Below are 19,649 nucleotides of genomic sequence, written 5' to 3' on the forward strand. Positions count from 1 at the left end.
GGCCCAGAGAATCCTGTACTGATGGACGGTGTACATACAATGGGAGAAGCCAGTTTCACTGATGCTAATATTCACAGCTCTGTGCAATGGTGTCCCAGCATCATCAATACTCGGGTACTGATACTGGACGCAGAACTGACATCGCACACACGCCCTTGCTCATGAGATAACATGTATGCCGAAGCCTTCTGCACTCTTAGCTGCAGAGCCAAAACTCAGAGTGTGAAACCAGACACCACAAAGACGCAGGTGTGAATTGTTTGTTTTATTGCTCTTTTCTTACTATAGAGTCAGTGTTTTTGAACATGTCCAAAATTCAACATTAAAACATTCAAATAATAAAATACAATGTGGAAAGAAGCTGTCCACTGTTACCCTTCTCCGACTAGCCCTGCTTGAACCACCTGGGACCGCTCATGTTGGTTTATGGAGAGAACTCTCCTCTGACCCAAGACCATGATGGAGTCTTAAATCCCTCCTGGCCATTTGGTGTCCTTTTGAAAAGGCTAGGAGACCGAAACAGTGGTGGTCTCTTCTTACACCCCAGACTTACAAGGCTCCGTTCCTACCAAGAGAGCTGCACCACACCTCCGGGAACAGGAGGGTCAGCAGAGCACACACACGGAAGGATCAATTCCAATATTCAGGAGGCCCCTGTGCTGGTGGGTCTTCCCTAAGCCTTTATTTATTTTTATATATATATTTATATTTTTTTTTTAAAAAAAAAAAAGCTTGTTGCACACATGGGTAATGCTCTACACAGGACCAGCTAGAAGCAGGGTGACTGTGAGCTGCACTCTGCTTGAAGGCACAGGGTCCTCGCCATCGCAAGGAAGGAGTGCGCGTGTTTGAGTACTTTCCCAAGCACACTTCCTGCCTCTGAAAAGCTGTCAGCTGCCGTACATCTGATTGCAAGCTGGTTTCTTTGCAATGTTTCAGAATCTCAGGAGCCCCTCAAAATCTTGATATGTTTTGTTCCTTCTACGAGGAATCAGATTTCCAAGGGGTCAAGGCTCAAAGGAAGACGTGGCTGTGGGACATCATTTATCAACAGACAAAAATAAATACGTGACCCTATAGTGTAGATATGAAACAATCACAAAGAAATAAATATGTCAGACCCTATAGCTGTAGGTCACACACTAGCAATAACAGGGAATCTAAAAACTGTGATTTCCTTATGAAACATTTACCTACAGTGACTTGAAAGGGTTAGCAAAAACAGCAAAACACTGCGTTTGTAACAAAATGAGCTTTTCTTCAGTACCAATGGGAGTGACTGTGGGTCAGGAACGAGCAATGTCTGATTTATAAACCCCTTCCCTCCTTTCCCATGGCCACCTCAGGTTCCATAACCAAAGTGGACAAGCGCCACTGCACCTCGTGGTGGCACCAAGGGCACGGGCACAGGAACCTTTCTTGCAGACTGACAAAGGGCCACACTTGTGCCTGAGGAATGGTTTCCAGCCCTTCCTGCTTCTCAAACACTGCAGCCGTGAATGCTCTTCCCACACAATGTGTCTGTGCAGGGGGAGGGAGCATAAATGCAATTTATTCATGTCCATGCCATCTAAAGCTACAACAACCAAGACTGGAAAGGGGACGAATTAGAACCAAAAACAACAAGAACTCTGAGACTTTTGTCCTCCAGTTCCAAGTCTGAGCTCAAAAGACTCCGCAGGCTGCTCAGCCAGTTTCCTCCCTGAGAAGTTCTCTCTTCTCTGCCTCCAGCGTCCATCTCTCCGGATTAAGGCCTGGACAGTGTTAGTGGTGCGCAGTCTCTCGGGGCAGCCGTCAGTCACCTGTAGGTGGCAGCTGGGTGCGGTCTGGCTCCGGAGTGCTGGGCGGGGTGCTCTGCCTCCGCAGCTCCTCCACCGTCTGCAGCAGGGCGGAGCGCTCTGCCTCCAGGGCCAGGGCAGCCTGCTTCAGCTTCCTCTCGCTGCTAAGGAGGTTCTCCACCGTGGCTTCAAGGCTTTGGATCCTAGCATTTGCCACCTGGAGAACGAAGGAGAGATGGGAATGTAGCTGCCTGTGATTACACAAGGGGAGCGGCTGGAACAACGCTGCCACTCAGCCTTCGGGACTTTGGAGCAGAAACAAGCCTACAGCTTCTGTCACAGAATAAAGACCCCAGCCTCTGGTGCAGGCCAGAGGACGCTTACAAACACCCTGACACTCTCCTGTGACATCTGCCCTGGTGTATAGCTCCTCTGGGGACCAGGCATTGAGAAAGCAGCATCAGAAGACAGAGGGACCTGGCCCCGCAATCCAACTGGAGAAGGGTAGAGCTCAAGTACACAGCAGATGCTTCGAGTCAGACCGGAAGCACATGGCATGGCCTGTTCCAGCTAGCTGTGTATCTACACTTACAAACTAATTTCACACTCACAAATGGTCAAATGGCTTCTATGTGACGGTCTACTTGCATTAGGTATAGCTGTCTAACACGAAATCTGGCTTTTTTATTTCTTGTGTAGTAAGACATCACTACTGGAAACTAGGCATTTCCCTTGACACATGGAATGCTGGAAACAGCAGCATTTTGCTGAGAGGTTTCCTTGTTCTGTTGCCCGCTGGCCACCACCAGCCTTATAAGGAACAAGTCTTACTCTAGGGGCGAAAGCACACATCAGGGCCAGGAAGTGGGATGTGTTGGTGCTTCGCCAGCCCGAGCTCTACCTCCTGTCCTCTAGGGTAGGCATCTCAGGGGTGCTAGGCTCTGGTGACCTGAGGCCCTCAGAGTACTGAAGCAGCTCCAGCTCTGCAGTTTATATTCTGGCCTTTCTGGCCTTGTCCTTCTCAGCTCCAGCACACTCTGCACTAAAGGCTGGCTGGTCTATCTTCTTAATCCAGTCCTCCCTTTGCATGCCCATTTGTTTTAGCTAAGGAAAGTAGATATTCTATTTTCCCACTTCTTTTTAAAAGCAGGAAAATTGTTTTTTTGAACAAGACAACTTTCATGCTAGACAGAAATCCTGTGACTCAAAGTCTAGCACCAGCTGCCCCGCTAGAATACTAAGTCAAGGAGAGAAAGGATGGGGGGTGTGGGCCGGCAACTTCAGAGAGGGGTGAGCACGCCTGGGGCCTCTCCTTCAGTGGTACCCTCTCCTCCCTAAAATTCTTCCCACTGTCCAGGTCTGGGTCTGGCCATCTCTGTTCTGTGAACCGTGTGGCTCTGGGGGTGGGGGTAGGGGTGGGCTACTAACATATTTGCGCAGCTGGCGAGTGAACTTGTTCGCACCAGGGCTTCCCAGTGGCACAGAAGGCAGGCCTCCTTAGCACAGTAGAGAAAGTGCATCTGGTCTCTCACAGTCTGGTCCCCATAGGCCCTGTAACAGCTACTTGTGGCTAGCTGGTTATTAGGAAATGTTCTCATGCCTTTTTATTAGCCAGCGCTTAGTAAACAAAATTATCTTACATATGCTTTTGAGCATCAGGCTCAAGGGTTTCATCTCTTGCTTTAGGCAACTCTTTGTGAGAAACCCTATTTTTATATTTACTCTGCATTATTTTAAATGAATGAGCAACACTGTGCTAATTAACCACTGGATAGTAAAGTATAATAGACAAAGAAAACTTTAGAAATATTTCAAGCATTTCATAAATAAACAGTTAATAGCATTTCAAAAAAAAAAAAAACCCGTAATTCTAGTCTGCTAATTTAGATGATATACATACATTAACCTAAATTTAATGTTTACAGTTTAAGACTCTATTAAATGTGAGAAATGATTTCTGGCAATAAGCTATGATCACTATTGTTTTATGTATATTTACATGTACTTGAATAGCTTGTGCCACTAATGAAAGTTAAAAATACCTTTGGACTGAGAGGTGCTGGTAGAATGCGTGTACTCACTGCATGGAGGACTACACCTTTAAGTGTGATTCTACTCGGGGTGCTTGTGGGAGAAGGAACTAGAGGCCCACTGGAGAGGCAGCACAGGCTGTGCACACCTACTCCAGCCACAGCTACTACTGATATTTTGAGTGTATAGTCTTTCACATTTTTTTCATAAAACACACATATATTATACTTTTAAAGAAAAGCATACTGTATAGTTTATTAATTTGCTTTTCTACTTACTACATCATAAACATAGCTCAACACATTAAAAAACAACAGCTGAATGTTCTGTATTTTGAATGCTGGCGTAACCTGACAGACCTGTGAACATGTGCTCTTTCCAGATTACTTTCTCTGTCCTGCTTCCGTACAGACCCTTATGAGCCTGTACACATGCTCAGGCGTGCTGGGTCAGTGACACCCACTTGAGATTTTGATAGGCACTACTGAAGGTTGCAGAAATGGTACAACTTGCTCATAGTAATGCAGGGCAAGTTAATTTCCCACGCTTCCACTGATTTTTAAGATCCATAGTTATTAATGCACAGCAAGCATCAGTGTTAAAAGGTGTCACTGTGGTATATCTCCTGTTAGGACACCTTTTTTTTTTTTTTAAAAAGATTTTTTTACTCCAGATTTCTTTCTCCTCATGAGATAAAACAGGTAATATTGTATATTACTTGTGTTTCTGTGCCACACCATATTTTCTTAAATGTTTAAAAAAACAATCAAAATGCTTGGTTTGTCCATCAAGCATATGAACAGAACAAAGCTACAATATAGCTTGTACTATGTACTTCAGCATCATATTGAAAACCTTCTCATACCAAAGGATAAGATGCATATGGGATACATAGTTACAGAGAGAATCATGGGAAAACCCACCTCTCTAAATTAGCATAGGGCCTAACCACACAACACCACAATCCCTTGCCCACGTTTTCGGGAAGGGCAATGTGCAGTTCAGCTTGTGTCCAGCACAGCACAGGTTCAGTCACTAAAGTGGGCTAGCAAAACCTTCAAGCCTGGGTCACACTCTCCTAGGAGTGCAGGAGCCTGGTCCAGAGAAGAGGGTGGCCCCATGGGTGTCCATGATGCCTTTTCTTCAGTATGCAGGCTTCTCAGCAGTGTCTTAGACAGAAGCAGTGTGTAACTGCTTTCAAAACTCCAAATACGGACATAGGACTAGTCTAAACAAGGAACCTAGTATACACTTCTTTTCATATAAAGCTGAATGCTTCAAAATGCAAATGTGAACTCAGTAGGACATGCTCACTTCAAGGCCTATGTCCAATAGTGGCTTGAAGTCACCGGAGGTGACCTGCACAGTATGCCCTTGTAGGACAGAGCAGGCTCTTTGTCCCCTATGACTTTCCTTCAGGTGACAGCTGAGACTTCTAGGGAAGAGTGTAGTGGCATTTTTAGTAAGGACAGACAAGCAGTATAACTTCAGATGTGCCTGGCAGTTAGCTTGAGTGAGGAAAGCTTTTTGGTTTTGTGCACTCTTGCAGTTGAGGGCTGCTGAGGAGGGCATTTGAGGGGGTAGGGGGTGAAGTACTCAAATGCCCCCGTTTCTCACATCATGGACAAACTCAGGAAGTGGAGGCTTTCTATGGAGAAGGATCAGAACCAGATACGGATGGAGAACATGTCCTATGGAGCCAAGAGCCTCCAATAACAACCTATTTTAAAAGTGTCACTCTAATAATTTCTGAACACGGACACATTCTCTCATTTATGCCATCAAACAAGGAGAATTCATGGTTACTTAGTGCCACCGGACAGAGGAGCCACACCCTGCAGTGGCTTTTGCACACCTGCCACTCCCTCGCTATCAATGCACAGGCTCACTCCTTCTCCTTCTGCAGGGACTGTTACTTAGTGCTGGGCCTCTGTCCTCCCCTGCACTCACCCACTTAAGATGGCAGGGTCTAGAGGGAGAACTGTGCCCCTCAATAAACTAACCTTCACATTCACGTCAGACTTGTAACCGTTCTGATTTGTTCGTTAGACAGATCTCTAAGTCACTTCCCTCCTTCAGGAGCTCGCCAAGGAGCTGGCCTGTTTCACCCCCAGCTTAAGACTCGCCCATCATTATTCAAAGCACAGTTGTTGGCAGTCAGGATCTGGGACCAAGCTGGTCTCCTGCAAAGCTAAGTGTAGAAAGAGCCTCTCAGAAAGCTCCTGGACTGTCTGGCCGTGGCAAGGACATTCTGTCTGCTCCATAATAAAAGGCTGATTCTCCTGGGACACCTCTGATCGCGACTACAAAGGGTGCAGGGTGGGAAAGGTCCAGCGGTCCTGGGAAAGCCCGGGCTGCGGTGCCTTTGGTGACTTAATGAGCTACTGTACACACGGGCCCAGGAAGCCGCTTTGCAAATACGCTCTACCTGCAACTGCTCCAGGAGGTCAAGGTTCTGTTTGCGCAAGCTGCTGTTGGTTTTCTCCAGTTTATCCATTCTTTGGTTGTCACTGAGAGGGGAGGAATCAATAAGCTCCTCTTGGAGCACATGGTACTCCACCTCATAGGCTTGGAGCTGTTTGGCGATGTCCATCTCGAACACCTGTTGGAGAGAGACATCCTCAGGCTCAGAGACTCAGACAGGCCTCCCACGGGCACAGGTACCTCATGTGGGAAACACACGGGAGAAGAGAAAGTTCAGCTCTGAGGAGGGCAATGGCTTTACACAGACAGGATATAACAAACACCTAGAAATAAATCCAAAGGAAACGAGTAAGTATAGGGTGTAACACTCTTTCTAAAAGGCCTTAAAAAAAAAAAAAGACTTTCCAAGGGCTAGAGAGACAGCTCAGCAGTTAAAAGCCACAGGCTGCCCTGCTAGGATTCAGGTATAATTTTCAGCACCCATCGCTGGCCCCCGCTGTAACTCCAGCTCCCACGGGAGCGGATGCCCTCTTCTGGCCTTCAAAGGCACCAGACACTCAGGCAGTACAGACAAGACTTTCAAAACTATAGTTCTTAGCTGTCTTCTCGACAAAGTCTATGAAATACGCTGACTCTAGGTTAAAGGTGACAAAAGAAGCATGTCCTATTTGTGCAGTCACCACGTGTGTTTACATACAGCTGGGTTTTAAGAGTTACAAGAATGACAAAGTAACTGAAAAGTCCTCCTGACACAGATCTGCAGAAACGAGCCAGCCACACAAGGATGAGCGCACGCAAAACAATGCTGAGTCCACTCTCTTCCTGTCACAGTAACAGTGATGACAGAGCTACACATGTGAAATAAGCCCAAAGTGCAGAAGTCACCCACAAGACAGTGTCTGTACTTTCTCCTGAGGAGGGAGCGACAGGGCTGTGGTAGGCCAGCTTGAGGTCAGCAGACAGACTGCTGCCACCCAGTGCAACCCCTTCTCTGTGGTAAGGTATGCCTGAGGCTGAAGCCACTCAGCAGAGGCCCACAACAGGTCCTTTTCCCATTGCTATGACAAAATGATAATAGTAACAAAGAACAAAAAGGTTTATTTTTGGCTCAGTTCAAGTGGTGGGGGAGCCTGAGGTGGGGGAGCCTGAGGTGGGGGAGCCTGAGGTGGAGTGAGCCTGAGGTGGGGGAGCCTGAGGTAGAGGAGCCTGAGGTGGAGGGAGCCTGAGGTGGGGGAGCCTGAGGTGGGGGAGCCTGAGGTGGAGAGAGCCTGAGGTGGAGGGAGCCTGAGGTGGGGGAGCCTGAGGTGGGGGGAGCCTGAGGTGGAGGGAGCCTGAGGTGGAGGGAGCCTGAGGTGGGGGAGCCTGAGGTGGGGGAGCCTGAGGTGGAGGGAGCCTGAGGTGGGGGAGCCTGAGGTGGGGGAGCCTGAGGTGGAGGAGCCTGAGGTGGAGGGAGCCTGAGGTGGAGGGAGCCTGAGGTGGGGGAGCCTGAGGTGGGGGAGCCTGAGGTGGAGGGAGCCTGAGGTGGGGGAGCCTGAGGTGGAGGGAGCCTGAGGTGGAGGGAGCCTGAGGTGGAGGGAGCCTGAGGTGGAGAAGCCTGAGGTGGGGGAGCCTGAGGTGGGGGAGCCTGAGGTGGAGGGAACCTGAGGTGGAGGGAGCCTGAGGTGGGGGAGCCTGAGGTGGGGGAGCCTGAGGTGGGGGAGCCTGAGGTGGAGGGAGCCTGAGGTGGAGGGAGCCTGAGGTGGAGGGAACCTGAGGTGGAGGGAGCCTGAGGTGGGGGAGCCTGAGGTGGGGGAGCCTGAGGTGGAGGGAGCCTGAGGTGGAGGGAGCCTGAGGTGGGGGAGCCTGAGGTGGGGGAGCCTCAGCTCACCAGCTCCTTTCTATGCAGCTTGGCCCCCAACTCCTGGGGTGGTGCTGTCCACATTTAGGGTAAGTTTTCTTACTTTAATTAGCCTAATCTGGAAACTGCCTTAGACAAGTCCTAAGGCTTGCCCCCTAGATGATTTTATCTTGTCAAGCTGACAGTCAAAAGTAACCATGATAACCCTCAAAGTTGTCTGGAGCTATGGTTGTCTAGACTGAGACTGTTAGTCTAGAACACTCTTCTGGGAATGAAATCAAGGCGTCTGCAGAGCAGAGCTGTACTCTACTGCATTTCCTAATTAATGCAGCCAACACCCTTCCCAGCTGTGGGAAGCCAGTTTTCCCCAAGGGTCCACTACAGGCACTGAATCTGTCCTCCACAGCCCTGCCCCATTCCAGGTGTCTTGTTTTTCAATTTGAGATTAAAAAAAAAAATCAGCTTCCTAGTTTTCAGGTTAACGCCATGATTAATACTAAGTATTCGGAAGCTAGTCTAGGCAAATACTAAGTCACGTGCTGTCTGCATCTGCCTGATTTCCTTTTGCTCCCAAGAGAGTAACCAAAGGCTCAGTGGGGACCGTTAGCATGCCACATCCCTGGCTCAGGCAGCAAGTCAGCTTTGACACTGGAGATCTCCCCGAGTGACTCCAAGCAACTCAGTTCCTGGCCTCCTGCGAGGAGGCAACACCTCCCTCCCTGCACTGAGCTGGGGATGAGGGGATTCAGTTCACAAAAGTTCAAGTGCAAGCCTGGGAAGTTCTTGTCTTAGCTGAGGTCTGTTTTACACACACACACACACACACACACACACACACACACAAACCTTTTGGAATTTAACCTCGTATCTCAGCAGAACTGCAATGGATATGCACTGTGGGGTTTCTGAACAGTCTGAGCAGGACAAGATCAGGGCCCTGAAAGCGCTCCTGTGGAAACCTCCCTGAGCTTAAAGATCATTTTCTACCGTGGGAAACTTGGCAAACTTGGCAACAGAGCCTCTGGCCTTTTCTACAGACTGATGATGAAGGTAAGGTTAAGCTGGGCCACAGGCTGTGTGCCCTTCTGGGCCTCCATGAATTCTTAATAAATACCCTGGGTTCTCATTGTCTCCCTGTAACTGCAGCCTCAACTGCTGCTCTGCTCGTGTGCCCCAGGGATGGTCCAAACCCACAGCAGTGCAGTGCGGCAAGAGCCCTGTTCCTTGAGCAGCATGTACAACTCTTGGGCTTGCCTTGGCCAAGGGACTGAAGAATAAAGGGACGGCAGTAAGGGCCTGTTCTTACACACTTACAGGTCATGAGTGACTGACTGATGCACAAAGGCCTAAGAGGAAAGCCTGACCCCACAGTGGCACTCACTCAGAGAAGTGCAATCAGTGAACAGAACACAGGAACCTTAGACCCTGGGTGCTGATGGGAAGGGGTTTACTTCCAGAACAGGCCCAGCCCCTCCCCCTGCGCCTTCTAAATCCCAGGTCCTGAGCACGGTCACTGCACAGCCCACAAGGAGCAGCCCGAGTCTCCTTTTGTCTGGTTCCATCTGGATTCCACTTGAGCTTCGGGGGGACCTCGAGCCTTCCACTCTCCTGCCTCTCCATTTCTCCACAGTTTTCAGAAAAGTGCCAGAGTTTTGGTGCTGAAAAGAGCATTTTCTGCTTGTCAAAGCAGGAGTTATTCATTTCCTTATGCTCAGTTTTTGTCAAAAAAGACATCTCGTCAGTGTTATTACTGAAGCAATAAAGCTACAGGCAGGAGGCACGGAAGCAAAGTCTCCAGGATGGCTTCCGTCATCTTTACACTGCCGTTCCTCTTCACTGTCCTACTTTTCTAGTTGTAAACACAACTAACATCAAATATCCTATCCCACTCACATTTTTCCCTCATAATTTTATGTTCTACGGGCTTCCTTGTGTGGCCCCCATGTCCCTATAACATCAGTACAAATGGCTTCAGGATTCTCCACCAGCTCAGCATACCACAAACATATCAGACCACTCAGCAAATGTTTGCCGTCTTGATGTTATTGCAAGCATAACTCTAAGAGAATGTCCTTATACACAGGCTTCCCCAGGTTTGGGGCCAGCTCCTACGGATGCATCCCAGTAGTTAGTACCATGGCATCAGAAGGGTCTGAATGTTTACTGGCTTGTGCCTATTGCTAAACCACTTCCCATGAGGGCCAATCCAGACAGATGCCACCTGCTGGCACTGCTGTGCCAGATGCTGCATGCCCCCGGCACTGCACACTGGTATTAAAATGCTGGCTCGTTAATCTAGCAGGTAAGGCAATTATATGCTATGTGGAAATTTAAATTATACATGAAGCTAAGCATTTCCCCGGGTCTGTGTCTGCTAGATGGTTCTCCTCGCATGTTTATGTTCTTGGCTCACTTGCGACTAAAGACTCAGGGTTCACTCTGCAGTGTCTGGACGTGACATAATGAAGGCACTGACTGGAGGCTTGTACAATCAGCCACACACTTTTGACTGTCTTAACTTTTAGACTTTCCCCCAGTCTGTTAGGCTCCGTGGCTACTGCAGCAGTGGGAGCGGTCTGCTTGGGTATCCACAAGGGGTGGCCTGTCTATCCTAACTGTAAAAACAATCCTAAAGCTAAAGCTACCTGGAAGTCCATCTGATTTTAATCACCATTCCAGGTAGCAGTGGTGACGCACCTTCCACTCTCTTGATGTGGCCCTAGTGACTGCCCCTTTACAAACTACTCCTTTCAACCTCTGCAGTGCCTCCTGAAAGGGCACAAGAGGCCACTCTGCTGCTGCAGCCTCCTCTGAACACAGGGGCTTTGTGAAGTCTGCTTTCTACCCCTCAAGGTCAAGCACAACAGGGAACTTCTCATGATAATGCTGCTCATGGCATCGCTTCCACACTGCACCTGGATTGCAGGTCTGGGTGGAGCCCTGTTTCCACCTTCCTGACAAGTTCTGACGTGATTTGACAGCACCAGCCTGGACTAAACCATGTTGCAAGAGGCTGCAGGCTGCCTCTCAGAGCAAGCAGCCCTGTGACTTTTCCTGCTCTGACCTGAGCCAAGATTTCAGAGTCACCGAGCCCTCACTGTCAGGTGACTAGAACTGTGAGTGCTGATAATTCCCAGAGGGCCCCTCAGGGTGCTCATGGCTTATTGTATCTGTGGGGAGCACAAGGGAAGGTTAGTGGCTCCAGACACTCACCCTTGGGAATACCTCTCATGCTGTTCCCAGCCCGACCCCCGCAAGTCAGGGCTGTGGAACCTTGTACCAGACACTCTCATCCAGGAACCTGGCTGGGCCCCAGCTGCTCTGTAGTCTATAGAGAGCACTGAATGAAGTGGGGTTACTGTCAGAGAGGACCGCCCTCTACCACGGTCTGCCTATGCGCAGGATGCATGCTCTGTCATGTAGTACCTGCATCCCTCACTTCCACCCTGAGAGCTAACTTCCAGGTCTGACTGGGCTTTCTCAGGCTCCTGGGTATCCATGCTGCATACCTCGGGCTTGCTCGCTAGTGTCGGTTCAAGACTTTAATACTCTCTTGAGGGGAGGGGACGAAGCCTGCGTTCTCTGGTCAGGTTCCACACTTACACAGGAGTGAGAGGAGAGCAGAGAGCCACCGGCCCCCTTCCCTGTTCTCTATCAAGACTCCTTCTGGAGTGAAATCCTAGGCTCCACTCACCGAGTCCACCCGGCCTCATTACCTCACCACAACGCCGCGCACATCTGGCACGGGACTACTCCATGTATTTTTTTCTCCCATGCCTCTGGCATGTGGCTCAGCAAATTACAGCCTGGTTTTTGTTTTTTGTTTTTTTTTTTAATGTTTTACTGTATCATGGCTACTTCATCCCTTCACTGGCTGCAAAGGCAGGGCTGGGTAGCTGCGGCAGAGACCTTCTGAGCCTCCTAAAAGCTAAAAACACGTACTGAGCCGCCACACAAAACGATGGCTATCCAGCATCACCTCGGCCCAGATGGACGCAACTATGTCACCTCCAAGGCTCAATACCTAGGCGCCCATGGTTTCCCCCATATAAGCCTTGCCATTGCAATATGGGGTGCCGGGCCTGCCTAATCTTATTGAAAATGGAAATAGGAACGCCATGACATAAATCTGTCAAGGAGTCAGAGAGCACTGCTCGCCAAGTTCATAGACGCTGCCCAAACCAACTCAGATATATAGACCCAGAACTGCTGTCTTCCCACGCTGGGGCATCCTAAGCCTCCAATATTGAATATTCCAATATTCCAAAGGGTACCTGAGGCACGCAAGAGTGCTCAGTGCTCATTAAGTACAATTCTTCACAGAAAAGGTGGAGGGAAGAAATACCTGTGCCCACCCGGTTCTCTGGGACGGGTGGTGTGGGCAGCTGCTAAAGCACTCTGAGGTGGGGTGCTTTGCAACCTCCCCTCTCCCCTCTGCTGCAGGGTGAGTGTGCCCAGCTAATTAACCGCTCTGTCCTCAGGACTGTGCTCATGACTGCATGAAGTCATGTGTATATATAGATTCTTGAGGACCTGGCAAAAAGTAAGGACTCAGCAAGCCGAGGCAGCCCATACTGAGCCGTGGGGCCAGGCAGGTACGGCCTGGAGCCAATCAGTTAGCCAGAGGTAAGTGCAGAGTGGGCAAGAACTCTTCACCATTGGCATGTCCAGGATGGCCTCTCCCTTTGCCCAGGCCAGACTTGACTCTTTTCCCCACGAATTTAACCCCTGCGGTAGAAGGCTGAAAGCTGCAGAGGCTGCATTTGGCTGCAATGCACTGGACTCACTGGACGGTCCTGGGCTATTTGGTGAATGATCAGAATGCCTTATATAAGTATTTACTTAAAGAAAAAAAAAGAATCCCAGCACTTGGGAGGCAGAGGCAGGTGGATTTCTGAGTTTGAAGCCTGCCTGATCTACAGAGTGAGTTCCAGGACAGCCAGGGCTACACAGAGAAACCCTGTTTTTTTGAGGGGGGGGGGAGAAAGGAAAGGAAAGGAAAGGAAAGGAAAGGAAAGGAAAGGAAAGGAAAGGAAAGGAAAGGAAAGGAAAAGGAAAGGAAAGGAAGAAGGAAGGAAGGAAGGAAGGAAGGAAGGAAGGAAGGAAGGAAGGAAGGAAGGAAGGAAGGAAAGAAAAAAGTATTTTAAAAAAAACCTGTATTTTATCATCTGTCTTAAAAGATTTATCTAGATTTTTATCTGTAGAACATGCTTTAAACTCAGGAGAGCTGACTGATGACTGCAGTGTGATCCAATGGTGACAACCCCTTCCAGTACATTCTGTGTGACAGTTACTCTGACTGTCACTATGTCTGGACTGAGAAATGCTAGGTGACTGGTAGAGCGAGGCTCTTGTGTGTCTGTGAAGGCATTTTATGGAGATTACTGGTCTATGGCAGAACAGCCCAGGAAGAAAGCCTGGCCCTGAATGTGAGCCGTGCAAGCAACAGGCTGGGGCCAGGCACACACACGCAAAACGAGGGGGAAGCCTTTAATCAGAGCACTCAGGAGTCAGAGGCGAGCTGATCTCTGTGACAGTGCCAGCCTGGTCTACAGAGTAAATTTCAAGGTAGCCAGGGCTACACAATGAGACTCTGGGGGGTGGGGGGGGAGGAAAGGAGGAGGAGGAGTCATCGTCACCTCGGCTGCTACCCACAGCCACTCCCAGACCCCAGCTCCTTTGGCCTTCAACCCACAAGTCTCCAGGAGGCTCTAGACCTAGCTGAGGATTCTGACTGTATCACCATTTCTCTGGGACTTCTGACTGTGTAAACTGAACAGCTAATAGATTCTCTGGCTCAACAGTAGGCAGATGACAATTAAACTACCTAGTTTCCAATCATGCAAGCCAATTTAATATTCCCTGTCTTATAATTATTAGTCTATTGGTTCTGTTTCTCTCGGTCATACAGGCTCTGGACACTTCTGTTGGTGACCCTCCCCTCTAAATATCTTCATCTTTTATCATCAACAATCTTTACTGGAAAAGTCCTCATTCTACAGAACCGAAGTTAGCTTCCACACCTAACCCAAACCATTCATAATAATTTACTCTTAGTTGTAATTCCCATAAATTACATAAAACAGTCACTATTTCAGAGTAATGGTGCTACTGTATTTGAGAACTAGAGATGCCAAAACTTGCCAACAATATTAACAATAGAACATCAAAAGAATGACATACAGTAGATTGATGAAAGATTCTTGATTACAGAAAAGTTATACTTTCTGAACATCATAACTGGTACCACTGAGAAGAAAAACCAGTGCATTCATTTAAACAAAATCCTGTACCCTACCCATGTATGGATTTCAGAAGAGCCGTGACAAGGATGGAAGCCTCTTACTGTCATAAACTACTGATGACTTGTGCACGCAATCATACCTGGATTCCTAGTGCCTTTTGTCATTCATACACACAACATACAGGCCGCCATGCATTTTATCTTTTGATACATATCTGTGATGTGCCTTCCATGTGCCAGGCATCGGGCAAGATGCCACCTGGAGGACAGTGCTGAGAAGCCAGCCATTCCTTCTCGGGTGCCTCAGCAGGGGTCTGGAAAGCCCCGTGTCCATACCTGGCTGATGGTCTTCTCCATCTGCACCAGGCCCAGGTTGGGAAGTGTGTTCTTGATGAAGTCCACTATGGTTTCCAGGTTCTCATGCTGCAGAATCAAGGGCTTATGGCTCCCCAAAAGACTCAAAGCTACTTTAAATATGACCTCTGATCCCTGAAGAAAGATCATATCTAGGAAGACATAGAAATGCAGAGTTAAATCCTGCCAGTTCCTGGCTGAATACCACTGTGTTCTCTCCCTCCATCATGCGGGTTCTAAACGGAACTCATGTCGGGACTGAACTCATGCTGGTTCCACCATGGCTCGGCGGCCAAACCCCTCAGCTGCCGAGCCAGCTTGTTGACTTTGCAAACTGGCAGTCACCTATTCATGGATAAAACAGAGAACTGTTGACAAAGGTTCATTTGCTTTAGGATTTATCTGGATTTAAAGGGTAAATAATGAAAAAAGTCCCAGGCCAGACATGTCTAGGAGCCTGGACGGCAAGCGCATGCAACTTAAGTCCTCGCAGCCTGGGGTCAAGCAGGCTTCATGGCCACTAAGAACAGCTGGAGAAATCTCCCTTTCTAGTGGAACCGGTTGAGGGGGGCTATGCAAAAGCACCTGGTGTGACATCACAGCACAGAGCCTTCTTTGGGCCCCTGCTTCCTGCCTGCACTCCCAGGAGCCCTTGTTAGTCAGACAGGAAGCTACTAGAACAGCAGGGAGCTGTGGGCTCCAGGAATTTTGCAGACATTGGCATTTTTAGGCACACTGTATATAAAACTCGAAGACTCATCACTCCTTCAGAGAAAAACATCCTGCCTGAACTGGTTTCAGCTTTTATTATTAGAATTTAAGTCACGAGAACGCGTTGCACAGAGCTCTAAGCGATTCTGCAGCAGAAAGGCTCTCCTCTCCAGGGAGGGGGCTGTTTTCCCAGGTCCAAATAAAACGCTGCCCCAGAGCCCAGCACTGTCCCTGCAGGTGGAGCCCCGCTTGGAACAGGCAGGGGCGCCGCTCATCCCTGGCAGCTGTGCTCAGCGCAGCCCCCCTGGCAGTTTCCCCACAAACCATGGAATTCAACTTCTCTGCTGCTTTCAGCCTATCAACAGCCACCTCCCTGCCCTGCTCCTTGGAGTCCTCACATGACCCACAGAGCAAGCAAAAGTATTAAGAGAAAGGGTAAGGGGGTGGGGTCAGGCTGGGTTTTTCCATTTCCAAGGTACAGGAAACAAAAACTCAGAAGTTATTGGCAAGAACTGAAGCCCACAGCTAGAGATACATCCTTGGAACTCTTTTGTCGGTATAGCTAGCACCCAGTTTTGAGGCTTTTATTTTTATTTATTTATTTTTGAAACAGGTTTCTCTGTATAACAGAGCTGGCTGTCTCAGAGCTTGCTTTGTAGACCAGGCTGGATTCGAACTGATAGTGATCTGCCTGCCTGCCTGCCTGCCTCTGCTTCCCAGAGTGGTGGGATTAAAGGTGTGAGCCATCACACCGGGCCCAAGGTTTTTATTTTTCTTACCTATGGTCTGAATGTCATAAAAATCTCACAATTTGCCTAACTGTAAAATAAATTTTACTCTCTAGTTTACTGTAGTAATTCAATCTGGGAAGAGAGTTATGCAAAAGAGGGTCATAGCATTTTAAAAATACAGATTCCTGTCAGAGGGGGGTCTTCAAAGGTCCCTGTGGACAAAGAGATCAAGGTAATTGTCCAGCACTGTGCTGGGAGAGGAGGAAGGAAGCAGAGGCTCACTCAGAGACGAGTGTTTGGGGGAGATGATAAATGCTCAGTGCTTAAGAGCGTGTTCTGCTCTTCCAGAGGATACAAGTTCAATCCCTAGCACCCCATGTCAGACAGCTCACGCTCTCTTTAATTCCAGTTCAGCGCTTTGCTGGCCTCTTGCACATTAACATACGCACGGCAGACACTCACACCGGCATACACATATACATATAAAAATAAATTTAAAAAAACATGAAGAAAGTTTTGACATTTTTAGAATTTAGAATTATGTCTAGTCAAAGTATACACAAAATAGTCTACGAACAGTGTTTGCAAATAATCCCTTAGGACGCTTTCTAAGGGGCTGCAGAGATGATAAGCACTTGTCATAGAAGCAAGAGGACCTGGGTCTGGAACCCTAGCACCCACAAGAAAACTGAAAGATACCTGGTACATCCCTGGGTACCACCCACATCCATGAGTAATAAGTGCACACACAAATATCCTCTCAGGCTCTAAAATAAATCTCTAAAGTGTAACTGCATGTGTTTGAAAGTAGGAGAGGTGACTGACGGGAGAGCCTGTGTGCAGGACCTGCCCTTCACTCAAGAGATGAGGAGGACTCCTAGGCCAGGCCAGGGTCACCAAAAGTTAAACGGGACTTAAAAGTCTCCATATCAAGCTTGACTAGATAACTATAAAAACCAAGCCAACTAGCCCAGGGTAGCAATAACGCTGCTCCTGACAGGAGAACGCCGGCTGGCAGACGATGGAGGAAGCTCACCGAAGACTCTGGCTACAAAGCCGAGTGGGAACTGTGAGGCGAACACCGTGAGGAACCAGGGAGCTGCGTAGAGGCTGGGGCCGATCTCCTGCTCTTCCAGGTGGTTGTAGAGGTCTCTGTGGTAATCATGGAGGAGCCGTGACAGCTGGTACATCTGGATCTATAGGAACACACATCCACAGGGGTTGGGAACTAACGACAACATGTATAGCCTTACTCATCTCCTGGGGTGGAGGGGTTTTTTAGCCCTGTTGATTCTCCATTCGGCTTAGGGTATCCACTGACCTAGGCGCATCCACCAGGGCTTCTGGGAACAGGCTCCCATTTAGTGAGTAGCAGTCTAGAGCTAACCTGAGCCGGCTTCCACTCCCACTGCCGCCCCCTTGTGTTCCCCAGCTAAGAGACCCTAACTGACTGCCTGTATGAACAGCTAAACGATTCCCTTACATTCTTAGAAAAACTAACCAAGGGGAATTTAGAACAAAAAACTCGTGCTAGGAGTGAGCCAGGGGCCCCTTCATCATGGTTCCAGAGTGAACCTACTGTCTGTGCTCCACAGTCAGTTCCCTCTGAACTCCCACCATTGGTCTACAGACAGGGTGAGAGTCACATCTTACCGTGACTAGCTTCCCTGTATGAGATTCACGCTCACAGAGTTCAAGCCTCCAGGAAGAACCAAATGAACCTTTAATAACGCACACTGGTATTTTCAAATAAATATGTACCAAAGTCGACCTTAGCTCTAATGGTACATTCTATGGAATCTTGCTGGGAAATGAATGGAAGAACAGCTACGCAATGCTACGACACTCCCAGCTCAGGGTCCAGAGCTTCCTCCTCCTCTGGAAAGTGGCACACACAGTGCTTGAGGAGCTGGCTACACTGCTGTGTCTGGTCTTCCTCCCTCCCTCCCTGCCTAGGAGCTGAGGCTAGAACCCAGGACTTGACCATATGCTGGGAAAACACTCAACCACTGTGCTACATCCCTAGACTTCTCTGTGTTTTTGAGATGGGGTCTTACCATGGAGCTCAAGTAAGGGTAAACTCACTATATAGACCAAAACAGCCTACGACTTTGAATTCTTCTGCCTCAGCCTCCTAAACGTGGGCTTACAGCACCAAGCCCAGCTTGCTTTTCTTTTGATGAACTTGTTCATAAATCAAATACTGACAGGGTTTCTATTCCATTCCAGGAACTGCTAGTAGCTAGGGGTATAACTCAACAAAATTTTCTCTCATTAAGAAAATCAGGACATGCGAAGGTAGGAAGTAAATAACTGGGGTGATTTATGGCCAGAAATGTGTTGTCCTGAAGGCGTGAGACAAGACAGAATGAAATGGTTTGTCAAGAGTGGAAGTGATGGACCCAGCATCAACACAGGCAGGAGGAGCTCTGGTTCACGACAGTGGAGCTGAACACTGGATGACAGTGGATGGAGAGGATCCCAGGCAGAAAATAGAACAGATCACAGCTTCGGCATCTTTTCATTACAAGGATGCTGGTACCTGTAGAATAATCATGTCTGGCCGGTACTGTTTCCGCAGCCCCATGTCAAACATCAGGAACTTGAGCATCTTGAACGCCTCTTCCTCACTCATATGAAGAAGCAAAATGCCCGCCACAAAGCTGAGCCCTTGACAGTATCCAACTTCCTGGTCCAGAAGTGAGTAGGCCTTCAGGATGTTGTAAAGTGAGAGCTGACCGGCTCCGAGCTGAGCAGAGAAGTATGGATGTGTGGGAAAGGTTCGCCCTGGGAAAAGAATACAAGTCAGGTGTAACATACAAGAGGCCCACAGAACCAGAACTGCAACATGCTCAGGTTGAGGGAACGAGATCTTTGGGTGATGGGTCGTAACATCAGTGTGCTTTAGTACCACCTCTGATAGGTGAGCAGAGTCGGCTAGTGGGTCCTAGAGCAATACTTGCAATGAAAACCAGCAACTTAGCGAGTTTTGTAGTGTTTAGTTTATTTGGTTTTGAGATTGGCTCTGAGTTTGTAACTCTGGCTAGCCTGGAACTTGCTGTGTAGAGCAGGTTGGCCTCCAATTTGCTGTGTAGACCAGCTAGCCTCACAGAAAACAGTCCAGCACCCCCTCACTTCATTCCTATTCCCTTACCAGGTCCCACACACATGGGATAGTCCTTTACAGCTTGGATTCCTCTCCCTGCCCCCCTTTTTTTAAAAAAATTATCTACTTATTTATTGGTTAAGTCAAAGGTATACACAGCTCACATGTGACAGTCGGAACAGCCTGGAAGAGCCAGTCAGTTCTCCCTCTCTCAGCTTTGTAGGTTCTGGCACCAAGCTGAGGCTGCCAGGCTGGAAGCAGCTGGGCGCTCTCATCTTCCCACTGTCTGGCCTTCTTCTAGCTCTGTGCGACCACTCCTGGGCTTCTGTTACAGCCAGGGGATCCTGGGCTCTGGGAAGCTAGTTTAGGGTTCATAGGTCTGCCTCTCTCTCCCTTCCTCCCCCTCCCTAATTTCATGTGTTCTAATATCTAA

The 19,649-nt window shown here is 48.6% G+C and overlaps 1 protein-coding gene and 1 long non-coding RNA gene across 12 annotated transcripts in view; one reads left to right on the top strand and one right to left on the bottom strand.

The window, feature by feature from the left end:
• Positions 1 to 722: 722 nt before the first annotated feature.
• Tbc1d1 (TBC1 domain family member 1) overlaps positions 723 to 19,649 on the bottom strand; it is a 190,595-nt gene continuing 171,668 nt past the window's right edge. For all 3 annotated transcript variants that reach the window (XM_052199412.1, XM_052199411.1, XM_052199410.1), the window contains 5 exons: positions 18,653 to 18,897; positions 17,147 to 17,306; positions 14,651 to 14,820; positions 6,238 to 6,411; positions 723 to 1,995 (listed from right to left, as the gene is read on the bottom strand). In XM_052199412.1, coding sequence (XP_052055372.1) covers positions 1,795 to 1,995; positions 6,238 to 6,411; positions 14,651 to 14,820; positions 17,147 to 17,306; positions 18,653 to 18,897 — 950 coding nt within the window. In that variant the 3' untranslated portion in view covers positions 723 to 1,794. The remainder of the gene's footprint in view (positions 1,996 to 6,237; positions 6,412 to 14,650; positions 14,821 to 17,146; positions 17,307 to 18,652; positions 18,898 to 19,649) is intronic.
• On the top strand, positions 7,526 to 8,178 carry LOC127696590 (uncharacterized). 9 transcript variants are annotated; one of them, XR_007980249.1, is made up of 4 exons: positions 7,559 to 7,600; positions 7,677 to 7,723; positions 7,786 to 7,817; positions 7,940 to 8,178. It is a non-coding gene; the product is annotated as an uncharacterized LOC127696590 (long non-coding RNA). The 9 variants fall into 9 exon arrangements; XR_007980256.1 differs by lacking the exon at positions 7,677 to 7,723 and having other exon boundaries at positions 7,526 to 7,585; positions 7,770 to 7,817; positions 7,863 to 8,178; XR_007980253.1 differs by lacking the exon at positions 7,677 to 7,723 and having other exon boundaries at positions 7,526 to 7,585; positions 7,770 to 7,817.

This window comes from Apodemus sylvaticus, chromosome 11 (assembly GCF_947179515.1).
Source record: "Apodemus sylvaticus chromosome 11, mApoSyl1.1, whole genome shotgun sequence".
Taxonomy (NCBI): domain Eukaryota; kingdom Metazoa; phylum Chordata; class Mammalia; order Rodentia; family Muridae; genus Apodemus; species Apodemus sylvaticus.